Source organism: Toxorhynchites rutilus, chromosome 1, assembly GCF_029784135.1.
Source record: "Toxorhynchites rutilus septentrionalis strain SRP chromosome 1, ASM2978413v1, whole genome shotgun sequence".
NCBI lineage: Eukaryota > Metazoa > Arthropoda > Insecta > Diptera > Culicidae > Toxorhynchites > Toxorhynchites rutilus.
In genome coordinates this window covers 192,641,685-192,661,183 of record NC_073744.1, presented here as the reverse complement: position 1 = coordinate 192,661,183, position 19,499 = coordinate 192,641,685, and the positions used below count along the sequence as shown (strand labels likewise).

The 19,499-nt window shown below is 34.1% G+C and overlaps 2 protein-coding genes across 3 annotated transcripts in view; one reads left to right on the top strand and one right to left on the bottom strand.

The window, feature by feature from the left end:
- LOC129762709 (uncharacterized) overlaps positions 1-18,282 on the bottom strand; it is a 30,333-nt gene extending 12,051 nt beyond the window's left edge. Inside the window, exon 1 of one of the 2 annotated variants that reach the window (XM_055761217.1) lies at positions 18,008-18,282. In XM_055761217.1, the coding sequence (XP_055617192.1) occupies positions 18,008-18,014 (7 nt within the window). In that variant the 5' untranslated portion in view covers positions 18,015-18,282. Of the gene's footprint in view, positions 1-18,002 lie in introns of both variants that reach the window. The other variant, XM_055761218.1, reaches the window with a different exon arrangement.
- Positions 1-19,499, top strand: part of LOC129762698 (uncharacterized) — a 363,476-nt gene that overhangs the window by 68,605 nt on the left and 275,372 nt on the right. The window lies entirely within an intron of this gene.

Here is a 19,499-nt window from a genome sequence, read left to right as displayed (position 1 = left end):
GAAACTAGAAATGTGGGATATACCGATGATAGCAATTAATTAAATAAAACAAAATGAAGATTATATTGACGAATGATAAAGAAAAATAAAACGAAGTAGCGCTACGAAAGCGAAGAAGAATCATGGGAGATGAATTTACCTCCAACAATAAAGATATAAATAAAGAAAACTAAATATTGAAGAAGATGAAAGATTAAAGATTAAAAGAATATGAAGATGATGATGATGAAGATGATGAGAGGGAGATATATTCAGCAAGAATGATGAAAATAAACATGTTGCACCGAGAAAAAATTTAATGAAGCTGTGAAAGCTCATCAATAATGATCGATAAGACTTTTGGGGAAGCTTTAAGGAGATATGACCATTTTTTGTTCCCATTTAGAATTGGGGGATTACAGAGTTGAAGGAATTTAATTTTTAATTACAACCGGAGAAAAAGAACAGTAACTGAAACCACATTTTTTACGATATTTTGTACAAAAAAAATTAACCCAAATTTTCGTTTTTTTTTGTGACAAGTCGAGCTTATACAGAAGAAGATAAATGACAAATAAAAAATAACAAGAATTTATAAATGTGGGATTCTAACAACACTTAAATTCAATGGTTGCATACTAGTTCATAGCAACTAGAAATGTGTAATCCAAAATAAAAGAAAAAAATGAAGTATCAAAATGTTTGATGATAAAACATTAAAAAACAAATGAAACATTTTTTTTTTTGCAAGGGAACAAAAAAATTATAATGAAAAGAAAATTAAGGATTAGCATTAGCATTAGCATTAGCATTGAGCAAGTTGCACAATATCGTAGGTGGTACGAATTCAGAACTGTTATGTTAAAAACTAGCCTCCATCCGTTGCTGATGATTGGTAATATCTCTTAGATGAAGGCATGTTTTTTCCAACAGTTAAGAATTGTCCTGGCCACGTCCTTGCAACTGCTAAGGAAAGGGAAGGAATGTTAGTTCGACATTTACTTAAGAGAGATGCAGAGAACTCTACGACCTCTCATAAATGCCTCGGGAATTTAGGAACGTGTTAGTAGGAAAGGTAAACCATAGGATACACTCAGCCGGTGTTACTGGCGTAGCATGTTTTTATTAATAACTATAACTATAACTATAACTATAACTATAACTATAACTATAACTATAACTATAACTATAACTATAACTATAACTATAACTATAACTATAACTATAACTATAACTATAACTATAACTATAACTATAACTATAACTATAACTATAACTATAACTATAACTATAACTATAGCTATAACTATAACTATAACTATAACTATAACTATAACTATAACTATAACTATAACTATAACTATAACTATAACTATAACTATAACTATAACTATAACTATAACTATAACTATAACTATAACTATAACTATAACTATAACTATAACTACAAATGTACTCCAAACTTCCGACTATCGTCTCGTTAATTGCTGTGTAAAAAGAAAAGATTTGTTAAATTTTGATACCATCTTTATTGATGAATAGGTTAAATTGTGGGAGTGACATTGCAGTTTTCTCTTCTCTCATAAGCACAAACCTCAATACCTAATCATATAACTGACATTTAGTTTGATAATATAGAAAATTTGAAAGTAAATAGTAAATATAATATAAAATGGAATATATTAATATAAATAACGAATAATGTAGGAAATTCTCTAACCGTGATGATCTGCGTAGTACTGGAGGAGTTCTATTTCAAACATAACCAAAATTCTACACAAATGCTCACAATTATATTATAAATACTAACTACAGACGAACACAGAGCATTATATATATGTAGTGGAACCACCTACATCATATCCGGGACCTACAAAGGAAAAGACCCTCAATTTCCTTGTTCAGGAATCTGAATATTTAAAATAAAAAAATTAAGCAACTAAAATATGTGATCTGTAAATTATATGTTGTACATAACTGCAATTTGCTTCCGGAATCTGGTGTAAAGTTTACAATGTAATATAAGGAACCCATTTGAATTAAAGTATTCACTCTTGTTTTCAAAACATATATATATATATCTACACTCCTACAATTAATGTATTTTAAACTGATACGGGAGAAAAGGAAAATAAAAGCATGCAACTTAGCTTGATCCATTACAACTTTAATAAATTATAATAATTCCAAAATCACACAACACGGCACTAAATCCGAGTTCACCACGATAAATCAATTTTTACGTAAGAAAATACTGGAAGGGACAATAACGCTCTCAAATAATGAAAAGAAAATGAAGGATAGTATTGAAATACAAAGAGATGAACAAAAAAAAATAATGAAACAATGTTTTTCTGCATTAAGATGGAAGACTCAAAGGTTAAAGAGAGAAAGAAAAAAGGAAGTATATAAATGTATCAAATATAAACCCCCCCCCCCCCCATTCAAGAGTATATAACAATAAAGGCAGTACAGAGAAAAACATTATAAAAAGAAGAGAGATCTCCTCTATATACGTAAATGTATGAATTAATAGTATGGATCGAAGTTATATAAAAGAAATATAAGGTATAAAAATGAAAAAAAAAAGTCTATAACTAATCACATATGCTTGCAATAATCTCTTCAAGATTATTTCAAGCTGTACAAGTAAGGGGGGGTGAAGCGGCCCTAATCGCTTCAGACATCATTATAGAGACGCTTGGAGAATGCTTCGCTCCATTTTTCCATATTTCATTTTAACACGCGCGTTGTTGTCAATTTACAAAAGTACATCCACCTTGGAGATGTACGGCCCTGTTGTTAATTTTTGTTTCCGCGTATGCTAAATTTGCCCTAGTTTAATTGTGTTGCTCTTTACACAATCGCGTGCAGAGTCAGCACGAGGAAGCGCGCGCCAAATTTTGTATTAGTAAATAAGAAAACAAGAATTGTAAACATGACGAATAATAAAAGCATTCGAGGCAGTCAAGCTCGGGGATTAGTACTCAGAATTTCTACCGCGCCGGGCGCGTTCAATTTTTCCTCCGAAAGGTCCAGGATTTTGTATCAAGCCAGTGCCGAAGACGGTCGGTTCATTAGATAACTCGTCTTGCTCAAACCTCTGTAGGGGAAGGAGGCGGGACCATCATCATCATCATCATCAACTCGGACTCTTTTTCCTCACAGCCATCCGATTCGAAAAATGAGTCGAATTTAGGTTTGATATCATCGGCTTCCAAATCACCAGTGTTTGCCAAATGATCCACTCATTGAAAAAATCGCTTTCGTTCGTTCAAATATGATCTTTCAGGAAACATTTCCCCCAGCGGTATTCTATTATTGTTATGTGCTGCAAATCACGACACAAAAGAGAACGAGACAACTCTGCATCGGCTCGCACTTCATTGCACACCAGCATGCAAGCAAAACTATCATATACGCTTTCAGTGCAGAAAGCTTCTTTTCTTCTTTGCCTCTAACATATGCATACCGACCTCTCCATGCATCATGAAACAGCAGGATCATACGGACAACGCAAAGCGAAAGATTCATATTCAGCTAATGTAGCAGATCCTGATTTTTAAGTCTCAGAGAGTGCAAACTATATGATTATTTAGCTCGATAGAGGCTAAGGGAAGGGTAGTCAGATTATATTTTCCATTTTTAACGCCGCTATCCCTTGAAATGTGTATATTCATATAGACCGCATAGTTTTACTAGCAACACCGCTCCAGTGAGAAGCAAAAACCTAAGATAAGATCAGACAATAGGGGGTCTTTTACGGACCAAATTTCTGTCAGATACGGACCAAATTTCTGTCAGTCGTTCTGATTTCTGATTGGTCGATTTCGATAAATTTTGTAAACAAAGTCGATTTTTCCAGTGTTGCCAATAAAAATAAATTACGTTGGGTTTGTATTGAATTTAGAAAAAAAATTAATTTAATTGATATTACGATACTTAGTTTAGAGGAAATGTGAAGGAATTGTATACACGTTTTACCTAATTATTTTGTTACTATATTTTGATTGAATTGAAAAATTTATATATATATATATATATATATATATATATATATATATATATATATATATATATATATATATATATATATATATATATATATATATATATATATATATATATACATCCATTTCATGTCAAACCGATATAGTGCTCCTCAGATTTCCATGAAAAGTGGTAGTTTCTTTCTTTATTGCAAAATATTAGACCCGTATTTTTTATTTTTTCGTTAGGGTGACCTTTTCTTATTTTAGGGTGGTCCGAAAAATCATTTTTTTCAACTTTTTCCTAAAAGTGCCTTTTTTAGAAATTCATAACTTTTGAATCACTGAACCGATTTAGATGATCGATATATCAAATTGAAGCCAATTAATCTTTTTTGGAAAAATATTAGGCTTGCCAAGAAATCGAATTTTGTTTTCGTAACTATTGATTGTAGTTGTTTTTTGTTATTTTTATGTTTTTTGTTTTTATGTTTTTATATTTTATGTTTTTTCTTGAAAGCTGAGGATTTATTACATAACATATCTCGATATCAGATAGGCTTTTTTGTGTTTTTGAGTGACTTTTCAAAGTTAACCGGTCGTCCGTAAAATCATTTTTCCACTCTTATCCAAAAATAATTTTTTGCAAAAATTTATTACATTTGAACTACTGAACTGATTGAGATGATCGACATATTAAATTGAAGCCAATAAGCCAATCTTTTTTGAAAAAATATCACACTTACCGGAAAGATAGGATTCTAGTCGCATAGGTCTAGTCTAGTCACATAAGAATATTGAACGAAGACTTAAAACATGTTAAATTTACAAAATAATGACTCTAAAACGAAAAAAACACCTCTCTAGAACCCTCTTTCCAAGTTCAATACTTTTTTCAATATTTTTTCTATTAAAAATCTACCTCATTGGCTTCAATTAGATTTATTGATCATCTGAATCGGTTCAGAGGTTCAAAAGTTATGATTTTTTGAAAAAGTCATTTTTGGGAAAAAGTGGAAAAAATGAGTTTTCGGACAACACTAAAATGGAAATGGACATAAGTTTAGTTTAATAATAATCTATTTGGTTTCTGATACTAATATATTTTATTTCTACCATGCCATGCTCCTGCTATCAAATTTTCGTTTCCTTGTTTTTTTGTTTTCTCCGCTTTTTAAACGAAAAGATATAAATTTTTTTATAATGTCATTCCTTGTTTTTTCACAATGGAATAAAGTGGATGGCAAAACATACATTTCTCCTGCCATTTTCTTCGGCAAATCAGCTTCGTTAGTTTCCAAATGCATTTCCATTGCTAAGAAGAAATTAAAAGTCTCATCATTCACTATGCAGATGGGAGAGTTAGAAGCTGTAGCTCGCAAATATGAAAAAAGAGACGGTTGATACAATCTAGGTTGTGTTTTGCTGACTACCAATCTCTTGTTACACTGCTGACATGTTCTTTCCCGCTGTATAATTTTTTTGATGATGAAACCAGCTATATAGAACAACGAATTTTGTTCTGTTCTGTCGAGAAAAGTTTTCGCTTCATCGACGGTGTACTCATAGTCGAATTCAATATTCATATCATCCACATTATCACTAGAATTAGATGAAGCTGAAATTCGATATGATGTCGATGCTGCTTCATTGTCCATCAATTTCTGGGCTGAACATTCTTCACGCCGCTTTGATAGCAAATCTATCAATCCAATAAGATGTTGTTGTGTATCGGCTGTATACGAAGCATTCGGTACTACGGTCATGTATTGCGAAAGAGTCACAATTTTCAAGTTATTGCTGAATTGCAATGGAGTTGGGCGTCGTTGCTTTGCACGAATCAATGAGAAAAGACTCTCCAGACAATCTTGGACGAACCGCGATGTAAATATTTGTGGGTGTCCTTCATGCAAAAGCCGATCTGTCAACCTCACAATTGCATTCGTGCAAACGATTACACTTGTTTGCCATGGTTTCCAATGTCCGTGTCCTACTTGGAGATCATACATTAACCGCACCATGGTCTTCAGATGAGCGATATCCTCGTCATATTTCATAGGATCATTCAAACAAAATACTTTTTCTTCTGCCCTATTATTGATAAGCTCGAACCATCGAGCAAAGTCTTCTATGAAGCATGCGGTAGTAAGAAGCTCCGGTAATTCTCGTATTTCCGCATGAAACTTCAATGCTGCAGCCACCGTCCTGTTGCAATATTTTGTTGCGTTGCATACTTTCATTTTATCTATTGAAGATGTTCTGTTGTCAAAGCACACATCCGAGGCCGTTAGTCTGTGACAAAGCCGCAACGTGTTGTTTATTTCGGAGTTCACGATTGTGGTTAAATGGTCTCGATGAACAATATTGGATGTTAGCTTTTTTTCACGAACATACCAATCCGGAACTTTCAGGTAGACATTGTTCAACCAGCCATGTACTGTATTTTTAAATACGTGTACGGGATCGGGTATGATCTCTAGCATTCTGTTCTCAGCGTTTGGATGAGGTATCGCAGCATTTAATGTCTCATTTTTGCGACGAATATCGATCCCCAAATCCTTCCACATGCGCTGGTTTTCGGACCCGGAATCTGTTGTTATAAAATGGACACGCAAACTGATTCCCTCTGCTCTTGAAACTGCAGACAATACAGCATTCTTCAAAAACTCTTTTTGTATAGAGTTGCCGGTGTACTCGAAAGCAACCACCTGTTTCCAGCGCCCTGCGATTCCAACTAGCATGAATACCAAAGCTTTACAGGCTAAAGTTTGGGACATAGGAAGCGTTGTTGTTCCAACAAACTGCTTCGTATTTTGGCAAAACTCATTTGCCTCGTCTATGCTCATTTCGTCTAGAACCAATCCGCAGTCCTTTTCTTCAACCGACATTGTGGAGACTTTATGTTGTAGCAGCTCGAATATATCTTCAAGAATACCTACAAAATATCATTTCATATATTAACATGCGATGAGACATATGATTATAATTACATACCAGGACTGAAACGAACTCCTTCAATTTGGCGTAGTAGAGTCCTCGTGGATGGGAACGGGAAGCCTTTTTGAATAAGCTTGTCGTATCCACCTTGACATGCAAACCGAATTTGTAAATTTTCCGTAATCGTTTCATTGGACCAACGTTTCACTTTTTTAACCTCTCCTGTTAATAGCTTAATTTGATCTTCTCTGAAAATGAGTATCCGTCCTTCGCTCACAATTTAAGGCTTTACACTTCATTTTTATTTTTGAATTACGTTTTGTATGAATAAAATGGCTTCCTAACGTTGTTTTGGTTGTATTCCTGCTCATATAATAAGATAGAATGTTTTGGTTCAGACAATGAGAATCTGCATAACGCTGTAACGGTTGTCAGATTAGATTTATTTGCTAAAAAAAATCCCAAATTTGTTTTGGAAACGATTATATTATAGATATGGGTATTTAAAAGACTTATTTTATCCTTTTAAAGCATATTTTTGAGATTGTCTATTTGAAAATATGCAATAATCATTGAATTCGCACCAACCAAATGTTACGATTCATTAAAATAGAAATTTGAAAAATCCGATATTTTATAATATTTGGCAGCTCTGGCATCTTCATGTCATGGCTTCGTTTTTGGACGACGAAGAAGAGTAAGAAGCCAGTTGTCTGGTCTTGTCTTAGGCAAAAACTCTCGCGTTTTATCTCTTTTCCCATTCGCTGCTCTCCACAAATGGTGACGTAATGATGACGTAATTTTTCTTGTATCATTTATTGCTTTACACTTGTCTGTGCAGTGGGTTTCGCTATAGTAAAATGAGACGATATATGCGGTTCAAACTTGTATGCAGGCTTCGAAAATAGTGTGCCATGTTTGATACAACTCGAATATGCAAACAACAGTCTTCGTTCCTCTCTTAGTTTAATCACTAAATGTTACAAAAGTGATTGCTGACATTCATACAAGTATCTGAATGATCCTCTCATATTTGTTTATATGTTCGTGAGAGTTTACTTGCATGACACATTGTGTATCATTTGATTTTGATCGAAATCCAAACACTGCAAATCACTACAGGAATGAAAATCTTACTTAGTGTCATACTTTCGTCAGTTTAAAATTTGCATCTTCGTTGACTTAAAACAGGAGTAGTAGATTCTCTCAAGCTTCTTTCTTACTTTTCTTTTAAACCGAACTCGGTAGACATACAAATGTTTTCATAAGTGAATCGACGAAACCAAAATTGCATGTTATTTGTTGTTACAGTATTGGGACCATAAACATGATTCACAATTTCTGACGCTTGACTTGTATTTTTGCCAAAGAAAGTCTGTAAAATGAACCTGAATGTTTTTGTTGACTTCCATTTCCAAAACTTTTGCATATTCCCAGAGGTTTTTGATAATTTTTTGTTCTAAAAATATTGTTCGAGCATTTCTTACAGTGCCTCCATTTACTACCTTCAGATGAAGTTCCATTTCCCTCATTGTTTCCGTTGGGCAACAAATCAAATTTCCACCCACGTTTCCATCCCCTGACAAACAAACAATATATAGAGAGAAAAAAATCCCAACGGATGACGTATGTCATCCCCTAATCCGAAAGGATGTGATTTATTTTTGTGTTTTTTTTTTTGTTTGTGGTCATACACATTCCGGTGGGCGCGCAATGAAGTGAGGCCAAAAATCTAATCTATCACTACGATTACCGACGGCAGCGCTATTTTTGGAATGCACTTCCCGGAAGGGAAGTTCGTATTTTGTGAATTCTAATAACACTGTTGCGAGATCGTCGTAACACAATGACAGAGCGGGTTTATCCTTGAGAACACACGTGCCACAATAACACTGATCGTATGTTGTTTGTTCTGTTTGTTTCAGGTAAATAACAATTCGGTTGTTGATGGACGAGGAAACCAGCAGAACCCTTGAGAGGCGGTAAGCTTTCCAGCATCTTCAGAAGAAAAAAAATGAATCAAGTGCTTTTCCACCATTAAGGCACTCTCCTCGAAACAGGTTATGAAAACGAAACAGACGAAAAAAAAAAAACATTGAGTGATTTTAAGCGATGATTTTCGCCGACTACCATTCTTGCCATTAAATTTCCCAACCCCGGCGGATCGATTGGCCATCGCAAGTGGTGCGGCGCTCAGTTTAATCGAGGCACACAAGAAGAGACCGAATCAAGGTTCCCAGTGTGCATCTGGGCGACTGGCCGGCTGGCTGACCGACCGCTGTGGGGCTGACCACGATCCGAGCCGTGGCAAGTGTTTGGCAGAAGTGTGAAGTCAAGCGTGAAAGCAGCAGCAGCAGCAATGGCGTGTGTGTGTGTGGGGGGGGGGATGTGGGGGTTGTGTGGCATTGGGTATTGATTTATTGCTTCAGGGGTTGCTAATGGCTTGTCGAAGCGAAGTGTGTTTGAAAGGTTTTTGGCTTTTGAAATTTTCAACACAGTCTTGAGCAGAGTCTTGATCAATGCAATGCTACTGAGTTCGCCCATCTACTAGATTCGCTCACCACCACCCCTCGGTGAGTGAGTGTCCGGAATGGCCTTAATTAAATTTGTGGCTAATTGTCGATTGGTACGCGCGAACCATCGATTTTTCGGTTGGCGGAAAATTACGTAAATGGCACTTTTTTATGTCCTCAGTTTCGCGATGTTTTGGCGGTGGGGGCGGTATGGATAACGATCATTGAATTTTGTTCAATGGAAGCGTTCTAGGAAGCTTGAAACAAGAGACACTATGAGCTGTAGAAATGAATAATTTGAAGCCCTTTAATTGGTGTTAGGCTCGGCAGTATTGTCGCCGTATTTTCCTCATATTGAATTGATAGATTCAAAAGCGAAAATTGCAACACCACAGCTCAAAAGAAGTCATTCAAAAAACTTGTATATCATTAATCAACAATGTCATTTTTCGTTTCCGATGACAAGAACGATTGCGATGATCTATTCCGTAGTCTTTTTTGAAAGTTATTCGGATTCAATTTGTTCATACTGTTTATTCATATAATGTTTTCAATTTTCGATCCATAACCAAATAATGTAGAAAACCCAGAACAACAAACAAAAGAATAATGAAACCAAGCTTGTTATTCATTCGTTATTGTCTTCCCTTGGCTAATATGTTGTTCGTTATCTTATCATTTATTGAATTCTTTTAATTTTTTGTGTAAATTTTTCTGTTGTTATGTATTTTCTGAAAAAAAAATCTAAAAAAAACTAGTTTTGTTTGTCCAGGTACATTTTAAGTCTAATATACCCCCAAGATCTCAGAAAAATTTCATATTGTCTGAGCTTACAAAAGCTTTTTGTAAAACCGATACAAATGAGTAATTTTCTCCTCTGATATTTTCGTCCATCACACATTCTCGCAATTTTCTGCAAAGAAGAAGATACCAAGACCGAAACCTGAGGCTTCAAAATTATGAATATTCCATCTCCATGTGCATATTTATTGTGAAGTTGTAGCGTGTCGAAAATCACTAAAGTGAAACGGATGTTGCACCTCATTTCTTAAATTTACTGCCGAGCGTATTTGTATTGAAAATACACAAATATTTTCAATTTCGAATATAAAAAAAAATTATTAGTCACAGTGAAGCAACCAAAGAGTTCAGCACATTGAGCCCCGCGTCGGTCCCTGGGGATTATCACACTTTTCGGATTTTTTTTTTTTGGATTTTGGAATTTTCTATTTTCTTTTTCTTTAATTTATGTTTTGAATTTCTGATTATCTTATTTTATTTTTTTCATTCTTCAATGTTTACATTTTTTGATTGTTCGGATTTTTAGTTTATCAGATTTTTGCATTTTTTTTTCCTTTTTCAATGAACGATTTTTATTTTCATTAATGTTGGTATATTCAATTTTTTTATTTCATAACTTTTTCAAAACTTTGGAAAGGTCAAAGGTTTTTTTTTTCATTTTTACGTATTTCGTATTTTTTGTATTTCGTAATTTTTTTATTTGACAAATTTTGGAAGCCCATAAACTTAATTTTTTAATTTAAAAATTATTTCATGATTTTCTTTTAGACTGCAAATAAAATATCGAGAATTTAATATTGAGTAGCCAAAAAAACAAAAATCGAAAGCTGGAAAATAACACAAATCGATAGAAGAAAAAATTAAAACTCAAAAAATAAAAAATAAATGTAAAACAAAAAAATTTCAAATTCGAATGGCCGAAAAAAAAATTGAAAAATTGGAAAATTTTAAAATTGAAAAATCGAAACTCCGATGAATTTCAAAATTGAAAAATTTTATGATCGGAAAAAAATCAAACACTCAAAAAATTGAAAAATTTGCTTTTAAATGTTTTTCTCTTACATTTTTTTTTGCGTTTTCGATATACTTTTATAATTAGGAATTTTTAGATTTTTAAATCATTGGATTGATGGCTTTTTACAATCTCGGAATTTTTGGTTTTTTTTTCAATCCTCGGTTCACTGATCGGTTTGATGTTGGAATTATATCGGGTTTTTTTGGATTTTTGTTTTTTCATTGATTTTTTTAATTTAAAGATTTTTGGCAGCTCATATTTTTCTATTTTTGAGTTAATTTTTCGAATTTTGAATTTACTGAATTTGTAAAAATCAAACACTCAAAAAATTAAAAAACCAAAAAAATTGAAAAATTGGCTTTTAAATTTTTTTTCTTACGTACTTTTTGCGTTTTTGATATACTTTTATAATTTAGAGTTTTTAGATCGTTAAATCATTGAATTGATGGCTTTTTACAATCTCGGATTTTTTGTTTTTTTTTTTAAATGTTCCGTTCACTGATCCTTTTGATTTTGGAATTTTCAAATATATCGCGTTTTATGGATTTTTGTTTTTTTATTGATTTTTTTTTTAATTTCAATATTTTTGACAGTTCGTATTTTTGCAATTTTTGAGTTATTTTTTCGAATTTTGAATTTACTGAAATTTTGATGATTCCATTTTTGATTTTTAATCTGAGTTTGTAAAAATAAATGAATTATAAAAAAAATGAGTTTTGAATTTTTAAGTTTGGATATTTTTTGAATTATTCATGAATTATTCACTTCATAAGGATTTTTTTTTTAAATTTTAGATTTAAGGATGTTTTAAATTTTAGATTTATTGATTGTTTCAATTTTTTTTAATTGTATTTTTTTTTGTTTTCATGGGATATTCAAAAGTTTTTTGAATTTTTTATCATTCATTGCCTTTTTACTTTTATATTAACTGATTTTCCGATAGTTTTTTCTCTTTTTTTCGAATATAATATTTTAGAATGCTATAGATTTTTTCTATTTCTCGATTTACTGACTGAATTTTTGATTTTTTTATCTCTGAATTTGAGGGTTTCAGGATTTGTTATTTTCAAATTTTTAATTTTTTCTCAATTTTAATTATTGATTTTTTGGTTTTTAAATTCATTTTCATTCACATTTTTGGATTCTTGATTTTTGAAATTTCGTATTTCGAAAATTATGAGTTTTTTTTTTCGATTTTCGGGAGTTTTGATATGTTGATTGTTAATGTTTCAATTTTTGGGATTTTCACAAGTTAGGATTTCCGTTTTTTTTTTATTTTTGATGTTAGAAGTTTATTTTGTTGGAGTTTTCTTTTTTTTTGGTTTTTTATTGCTTGATCCTCATATCTCTTTTAAATGTTTGATTCTTGATTTTTGAATTTTCATATTTTTGGAATATATTAGAATTTTTGAATTTTTTTTCATTTGTTTTTATTTTTCTTCCTACTGTTTTTTCGGATTTTTTTTTTAGTTTTGAATTATAAGATTTTTGAATGCTCTTAGTTTATTCACTGAGTTTTCTAATTTTTATTTTTTTGTCATTGAATTTGAGGACTGTTTAATTTATTTTCAAACTTTCAGCTTTTTTATTTTTTTTAATTTACTGATTTTTCGATTTTTTTAGTTAATCAATCATATTTGTATTCTGAGATTTTTGATATTTCGTGTTTCTAAATTCATGAATTAATTTTTTGGTTTCAAATTTTACTGATTTTTGAATATTTTAATGTATGGTTTTTCAAATATGGACACTCTACTATTTATTATTTGACACCCAACTTCTATCTTTCCTAATTTGGCTGCAATATCGATCTAAACAATTCCTGGTAAAAAATCAAGTAAAATGTTCAAAAATCACTATTTTTACCCCAATGTACATGTAATAGCCATTTATATTCTACCTTAACGTTGAAAGGTCACATTGCTTCTTGAAATAAGTCATATTTGAAATATACAAAAAAAAATGATTTTCCAAACTGTATATAATCGAGTCCAAAATTGTATATAATCGAATCACATATAGTCGGATCTGTATATAATCGAGTCTGACCTATATTTGATTTAATTTTTTTTGGGAGCTTTGTATTTTCGAACTGTTGTTCTTGTTGAACTGAAGTTGTTTTGAATTGTTTGATATTTTCGATTTTTTATTTCTATTTTTCTGTTATATTCCTATAATATTCTAATAATAGAAATGAAAAATAATAGAAATGAGATCTTTGAATACCATAGTTTTTTTTAAATTTTTGGATTTACTGAGTTTTTGATTGCTTATTCTTCGACTTTTCGTTTTTTTTAATTCATCAATTAATTACATTTTAGGACCCCTCGATTTTTGGAATTTTGTAGTTTTGAATTTGTGAGTTTCATTTCCCAAATTTTTACAAATTGAGAATGTTGAAATTTGTATACTTATAAAATTGAGAATTCTTCAATTAATGGATTTTCTGATTCTCCGATTTTTAAGTATAAAGAATTTGGAATTTGTAGATTTTTTCATTTCTTTTTTCACAAAACAAAATCCAACAATAAGTGACAAACCAGCCAAATGTGTTGAAAGTCACTATAATACAAAAAAGAAGGCAAACAAAAAATTACAAAATTTCCAATTTGCTCATTTTTAATTTTTTTTTTCATTTTCGAATTTTCATTGTTCGATTTTGTTATGTTTATACATTTTGAAATTTTTATAATTGAGAACGATTTTTTTAATTTTTTGATCATTTTTTTGGTTAAATTCTTCATGTTTTATTTCTTCCATCCTCGAATTTTTCCATTTTCCTTTCATTCCTAGTTTTCAAAGCTCTTAAATCTTGTTGTTTTTAAAAAGTTAATATTTCTTGATTTCTTTATTTTTCGAATTTTTGATTCCTCTTTTTTTCTATTTCCTGTTTTCTGATCATTGTTTTTTTTCTTTTTTGATATTGAAGAATACTTTTTATTCTTCAATTTTTCGATTATCATGTTCCTTCAGATTTTTTTTAAATTTTAGATTTATTGACGTAGGACTACGTCTAACCGGAAGATATAGGGGGTGAAATGGAAATCTAGGCACTGAACAAGTAGGAAAAAAATGCAAGATTTGGAACGCTTATAACTCGAGCATTTCTCAATAGATCGCAAAGGTTTTTGCATCAATTGATAGGAAATATATCTACGCATCTATCATAACGAATAACATTTAATTTTTCTTGAGATAAATAATTGAATAATTGTGAAATATCAAGCATTGTCCAAATACACTATGTGCCCATTTTTGATTGGTCCATTTTGTGCTCCTCAAATCGTACCGACCAAAACGGGCAACCAGAGCAGCAGCGAAATAGAATGAAGCACGATTGGAAAGGAAAAAGAAAAAAATGAACGAAACATTGGTCGCAGTCTCATACATGCGTAATTCTCGAGCCAGCCAGTCAGCTTAAAAATCCCCTCTCCGCTGCCGTAACGATCATTCTCATCCGAACCGTACACCACATCGTTTCGCATCACCTCACATCAACAAACCAACACAAGCAGCCATGGTTGGATATGGCAAAGGAGGAAAAGTGAAGGGAAAGGCAAAATCCCGCTCGAACCGTGGTGGTCGACGATAAGAAAACCTACAGCGAGTGGCGAGTGGCAAACGCAATCGCAAAACGGCATCAGGTAGCAGAAGAAAAAAGTTTGTTCTTTATACAAACTGCTTTGGCGGCAAATCCAGAACAAGGCGGCATCGAGGGCGTTCGAAATGGTTTTTTTCAAAACTACGAGTACTAAGTTTTCTAAATTGGAACCATTCCATAAAACAAGGCGCTTTTCAGGGCCATTAAACCTTCCAAAAAAGAGTTTAGGAAATAAAGTTCAATGCTTTCTAAAACATTATCCAAAATAATAATAAAACACAAATTGATGTTTTCATAATTTGTTTGCCAGGATTTGATGAGTATGTGAATTTGGCAGTTGTTCTGAGCTTATTGATAGTTGGGGACTTTCCTGATTATTCAATTTTCACCAATTCTTAAATTGTTTCCAGATTGAAAGTACAGTAATCTACAATTAGTTCGACATTTAGCTAATTGGACGGACATGTAATGTGACTTATTTAGTTGGACATTTTTGTAAACATAGAGATCCAAATTATGACCCCACATTGAAAGTCGACACTGTACCACTGTCATCGCAAATGTTCAATTACAGGTTAAAATTACCTCCAATCCGGCACTGAGTGGTGGTAATGCGACGTGCCATTGAATGTAATTTACTGTAAAATATGTCACAAGCTGGATGGGAAGAAATTTTCCAACTGTGAAAGCTGTGGCGAGTGACAACAAATCGCTAAACAGGAAGGTTTAGCCGAACAAGATGGGAATATCGGGTGATAACAAAAACACAACACCAAAGGTTCTTTTCAGAACCATCAACATATTCATAAAGAGTAAACAGTAAACTAATCCATTTTTCAGGTAGATAGGTAGGTATTCACGTAGGTGAAGAAAATAAAACAATATATTTAAAATATATATTTAACAAAAGCTGTCCCCTTTGCATAGTCCTACGTCACTCCGGTTATGTCCCCGACATTACCCACCCGTCTTTTTTTGTAATGAGAATTTATTCTAGATTAGCTGACCCGACAAACTTCGTCCCGCCCAAAATAGATTGTTTATTTTGAATACTTTCAGACATCCACGATTTCTTACTAAGTGAGTCCCATCACTGAACTCTTCATTGATTGATTACCCTTCAACCCTTTACAATTTCCTTTTACTATAAATTGTCTAGTACTTCTACAAAAATTCGTCCTTATAATATAAAATTATTTTCAGACACAATTCTCGTTCAATATTCTTCAAGCATTTGTAAATAACATGTTTCTCCGTTGCATGAAATACATGTTTGATACAGAGAATATTACAAAATAAAGACAGCTCAAATCGGACCATTGCTTCCTCGGGTTTAGGGCACACCAATACACTTGGCCTTCCATTTTTGTTTATATAGATAGAAGATATAGGAATGCGATATTCCGTCTGAAAATCCTTTTCCACTTTCGAACAAAAATCAATTTCGTTAGCGCCAACATCAAGTGGACCTAACAATGCTTAGCTAATTGTAGAACATATAGGAATTCCATTTTCCAAATTTTCCGGTTTTTTCTCCGCTATATTGATCTACGGGAAGAGACGAATACAACGAAATATAGATGACTCAAATTGAACCATTCCTTCCTCGGGTTTTGCGCTTACCAACACATTAAGCCTTCCATTTTTATTTATAGATATAAGATATTGAAATGCGTTATTTCGCCTGAAAATCCATTTCCACTTACGAACAGAGATCAATTTCGATAGCGCAAATATCGAATGGACTAACAACGCTTATTATGATGTAATTTTCGAACATGTGGGAATTCAATTTTCCGAATTTTCCGACCTTCCTTCAGACGGGAAGAAACGAATACAACAAAATACAGGAGGCTAAAATCGGACCATCCCTTCTTTGGGTTTTTCGCTTACCAACAGATTTTGCCTTACATTTTTATTTATATAGATTGTTTTAAATCATTTTTTTTTCGTAATTCGTAAATAGAACTTCAATATCGAAGTATCGAAAAATTTGAAATTCTGAAATTCATTTTGTCTCAATATATGAAAAAATCAAACAAATTAAAACAATCTGATGTGCTCCCTTGGCCGAGTGGTTAGCGTCATAACTAACATGCCGGGTGTTCGGGTTCGATTCCCGTTCTGGTCGGGGGAATTTTTCGTCAAAGAAATTTCCTCCGACTTGCACTGTGATCCACGCGTATTCTAGAGCTTGCCACTCAGAATGCATTCAAGGCGTGTTGTATTATTTGGCATAGAAATCTCAACTAAGTACTAATAAAAAATGACGCAAGTAATACTACGTTGAGACGGCGAAGTTCCTCTGGGAACGTTAGTGCCATTGAAGAAGAAGAAGAAGAAGAAGAAGAAGAAGAAGAAGAAGAAGAAGAAGAAGAAGAAGAAGAAATAAAATTTATAAACTCCTGAGAGACCAAAAATTAAATTTCTCTTGACAAACCTTGGAGAACTGGCTTTGTGAAGCAAAAATCTACATCGGTTGGAAATGTTGTTTGGACTAGCTCGGAAGCTTTCTAGCAAATTTTTCAGCATACAACTATTGCTTAGTAAGCTCCCCAAATTCCATCTTTACGTACGTTTAGTCATTCATAACGAAGCAACTTTGGTGCCTCATTAGAACCCTGTTGTACAACTTACTAGAGCTCGTGCTGGCCACTGAGTTCTGCTTCCGAAGCTGCTGTGAAATGAGCAATGATTCGGGATTCTATATGATTGAAACAAATAGAATTCCGGACGACCCACTCATTTCATGCTTCCAACATAATTATTCATAATGGGGTGAAAACTCGGCCCTCACAAACCCATTAATTTTTTCCACCTTCGAACCATATCCCCCTTCGCCTGTTAAAAGGCCCGTTATCATCCAGCTGGTGTGCAAGTTGTCATATTTTTGCACCGATTTTCGCTCTATTATTTCCTGCTGTTAATTTAGCACGACAGCCCTTGGTCACACCATTCCACCAGGCCGGCTCTTATCGCACCGTACAGCCAGACCAACCGGAGAGACCCGGCAAAACCGCAAAAAGATATTGCTTCCCCCACTTGACTACTGCACTTTTCCTGCCCTCGGTTGATCACATCTGAACCGAGGGTTAAACTCCGAATTGATGACCGCTTTCAGTTTCTCTTTAACTAAGCCACTCGGTAATGATACTGCTGCTGCTTACCTTACCCCTCATGTGTGTCCACTTTGGGTCACAGCCACTTCATCGGGAAGCTGTGCACGCAAGGCAGACGGTTCCTCCTGGATGTATGTATGTTGTGTAGGATCTTTTTTCTTCTCATCTGCTGTCAAATGTTCTCCTGAATCTCTGCAGCCACTGCTTCGGACTTCACAGCTGATAAAGACTTCACTCACAATGGTCTGAACAAGTACTGCGGTGGCCACTCCCGGTACGAAACGGTGTGTGCCTCCTCCCCAGAGGAACAAAAAATGAGCCACAGCGGCACAGGAGAACAAGTGGAAATGAATCCTTGCAAATGCCGGGTGTCCCACCGAGGCAAGAAGTGCCGGAAAGGGGTGGGGGGGGGGAGAGGAGGGACACACAAACACAAATTACTTTTGAATGACGACGACGACGACGACGACCTGGGCGTTTGAGTCCCGGACCAGCAACGCGGAGCAAGTGGGGGATGTCATGGGAGGGCTTGAGCTCTCTGAACCCTCGGTGCCCGCGAGCTGTGCTTCATAATCCTCTTACAAGCCTAATGGGATTACACACAAACTCACGCACACACAGACACACACACACACACGTGAACCGGTTGTCAGAAGTATGGGTTGCTTTGACTGGCTGATGTCGATTGTGTTGCTGGCTGGGCTCCCGCTGTCAGTCGGTTTGTTTGTTGGCCTACTTTGGTTTGATATGATTGGCGAGGAAGTTCATTCTGTATGTGATTATATAATGAGGAACGCAATGTTTGCCGTATATTGTTTTCGGTGAATTGTGGTTTGTCTTCCACTTTTGTATTCCGGTGCAAGTTTGTTTTAGTATTGATTGAAATGCTGTAATTAAATTAGAAGCGAATTCTCAACCATTGGAGATGTAATTAGAATCTGCACAAAATTGAAATAACACAATGCCTTTCCGTAGGCCACATTTCAACACTCATTCCGCTCGTTAATGTCTTTCCGAGAAGGAAAATATTTGCGAAAAACGAAACAAGATACAATAAACAGTACCACCAGAACAGGGTCCCTCCGAGTTGGAATGACATCCTTTAGTGTCGTTCTCGCATCCCTCAAGCGCCACCGTTGCCGGCTTCATTAAAATCAAGATAATTATAACGGAGCTAAATGCCATCCTTAATGGCATTCCGGCAGGAAAACAGAAACAGGACCAAATGTGGAAGATGCGACCGGCAGCGCACGTGGCTGCCACGGCTTTCGCTATCTCTCTCGCATCTGGCGCTGGCGGAATTCGAACTGGACGTCATGTCTGGTCTCTTTTTTCTGTCCCATCTCTCAGACCGATCCCGGAAATGGGCAAGCACCGGAAGATATGACAGGTGATATCGAACCACTCACCCCTCAAAAAAAAAAAAAAAAAGAAACAATTCCAATTTCACTGTTTCCATTGTCAATTTCGTCCTTCGCTGCGCCGAGAAGGAAAGTTCGCCCCCAGGAAAACGCACACACACAGAGTCAATTTCCATAATCGTAT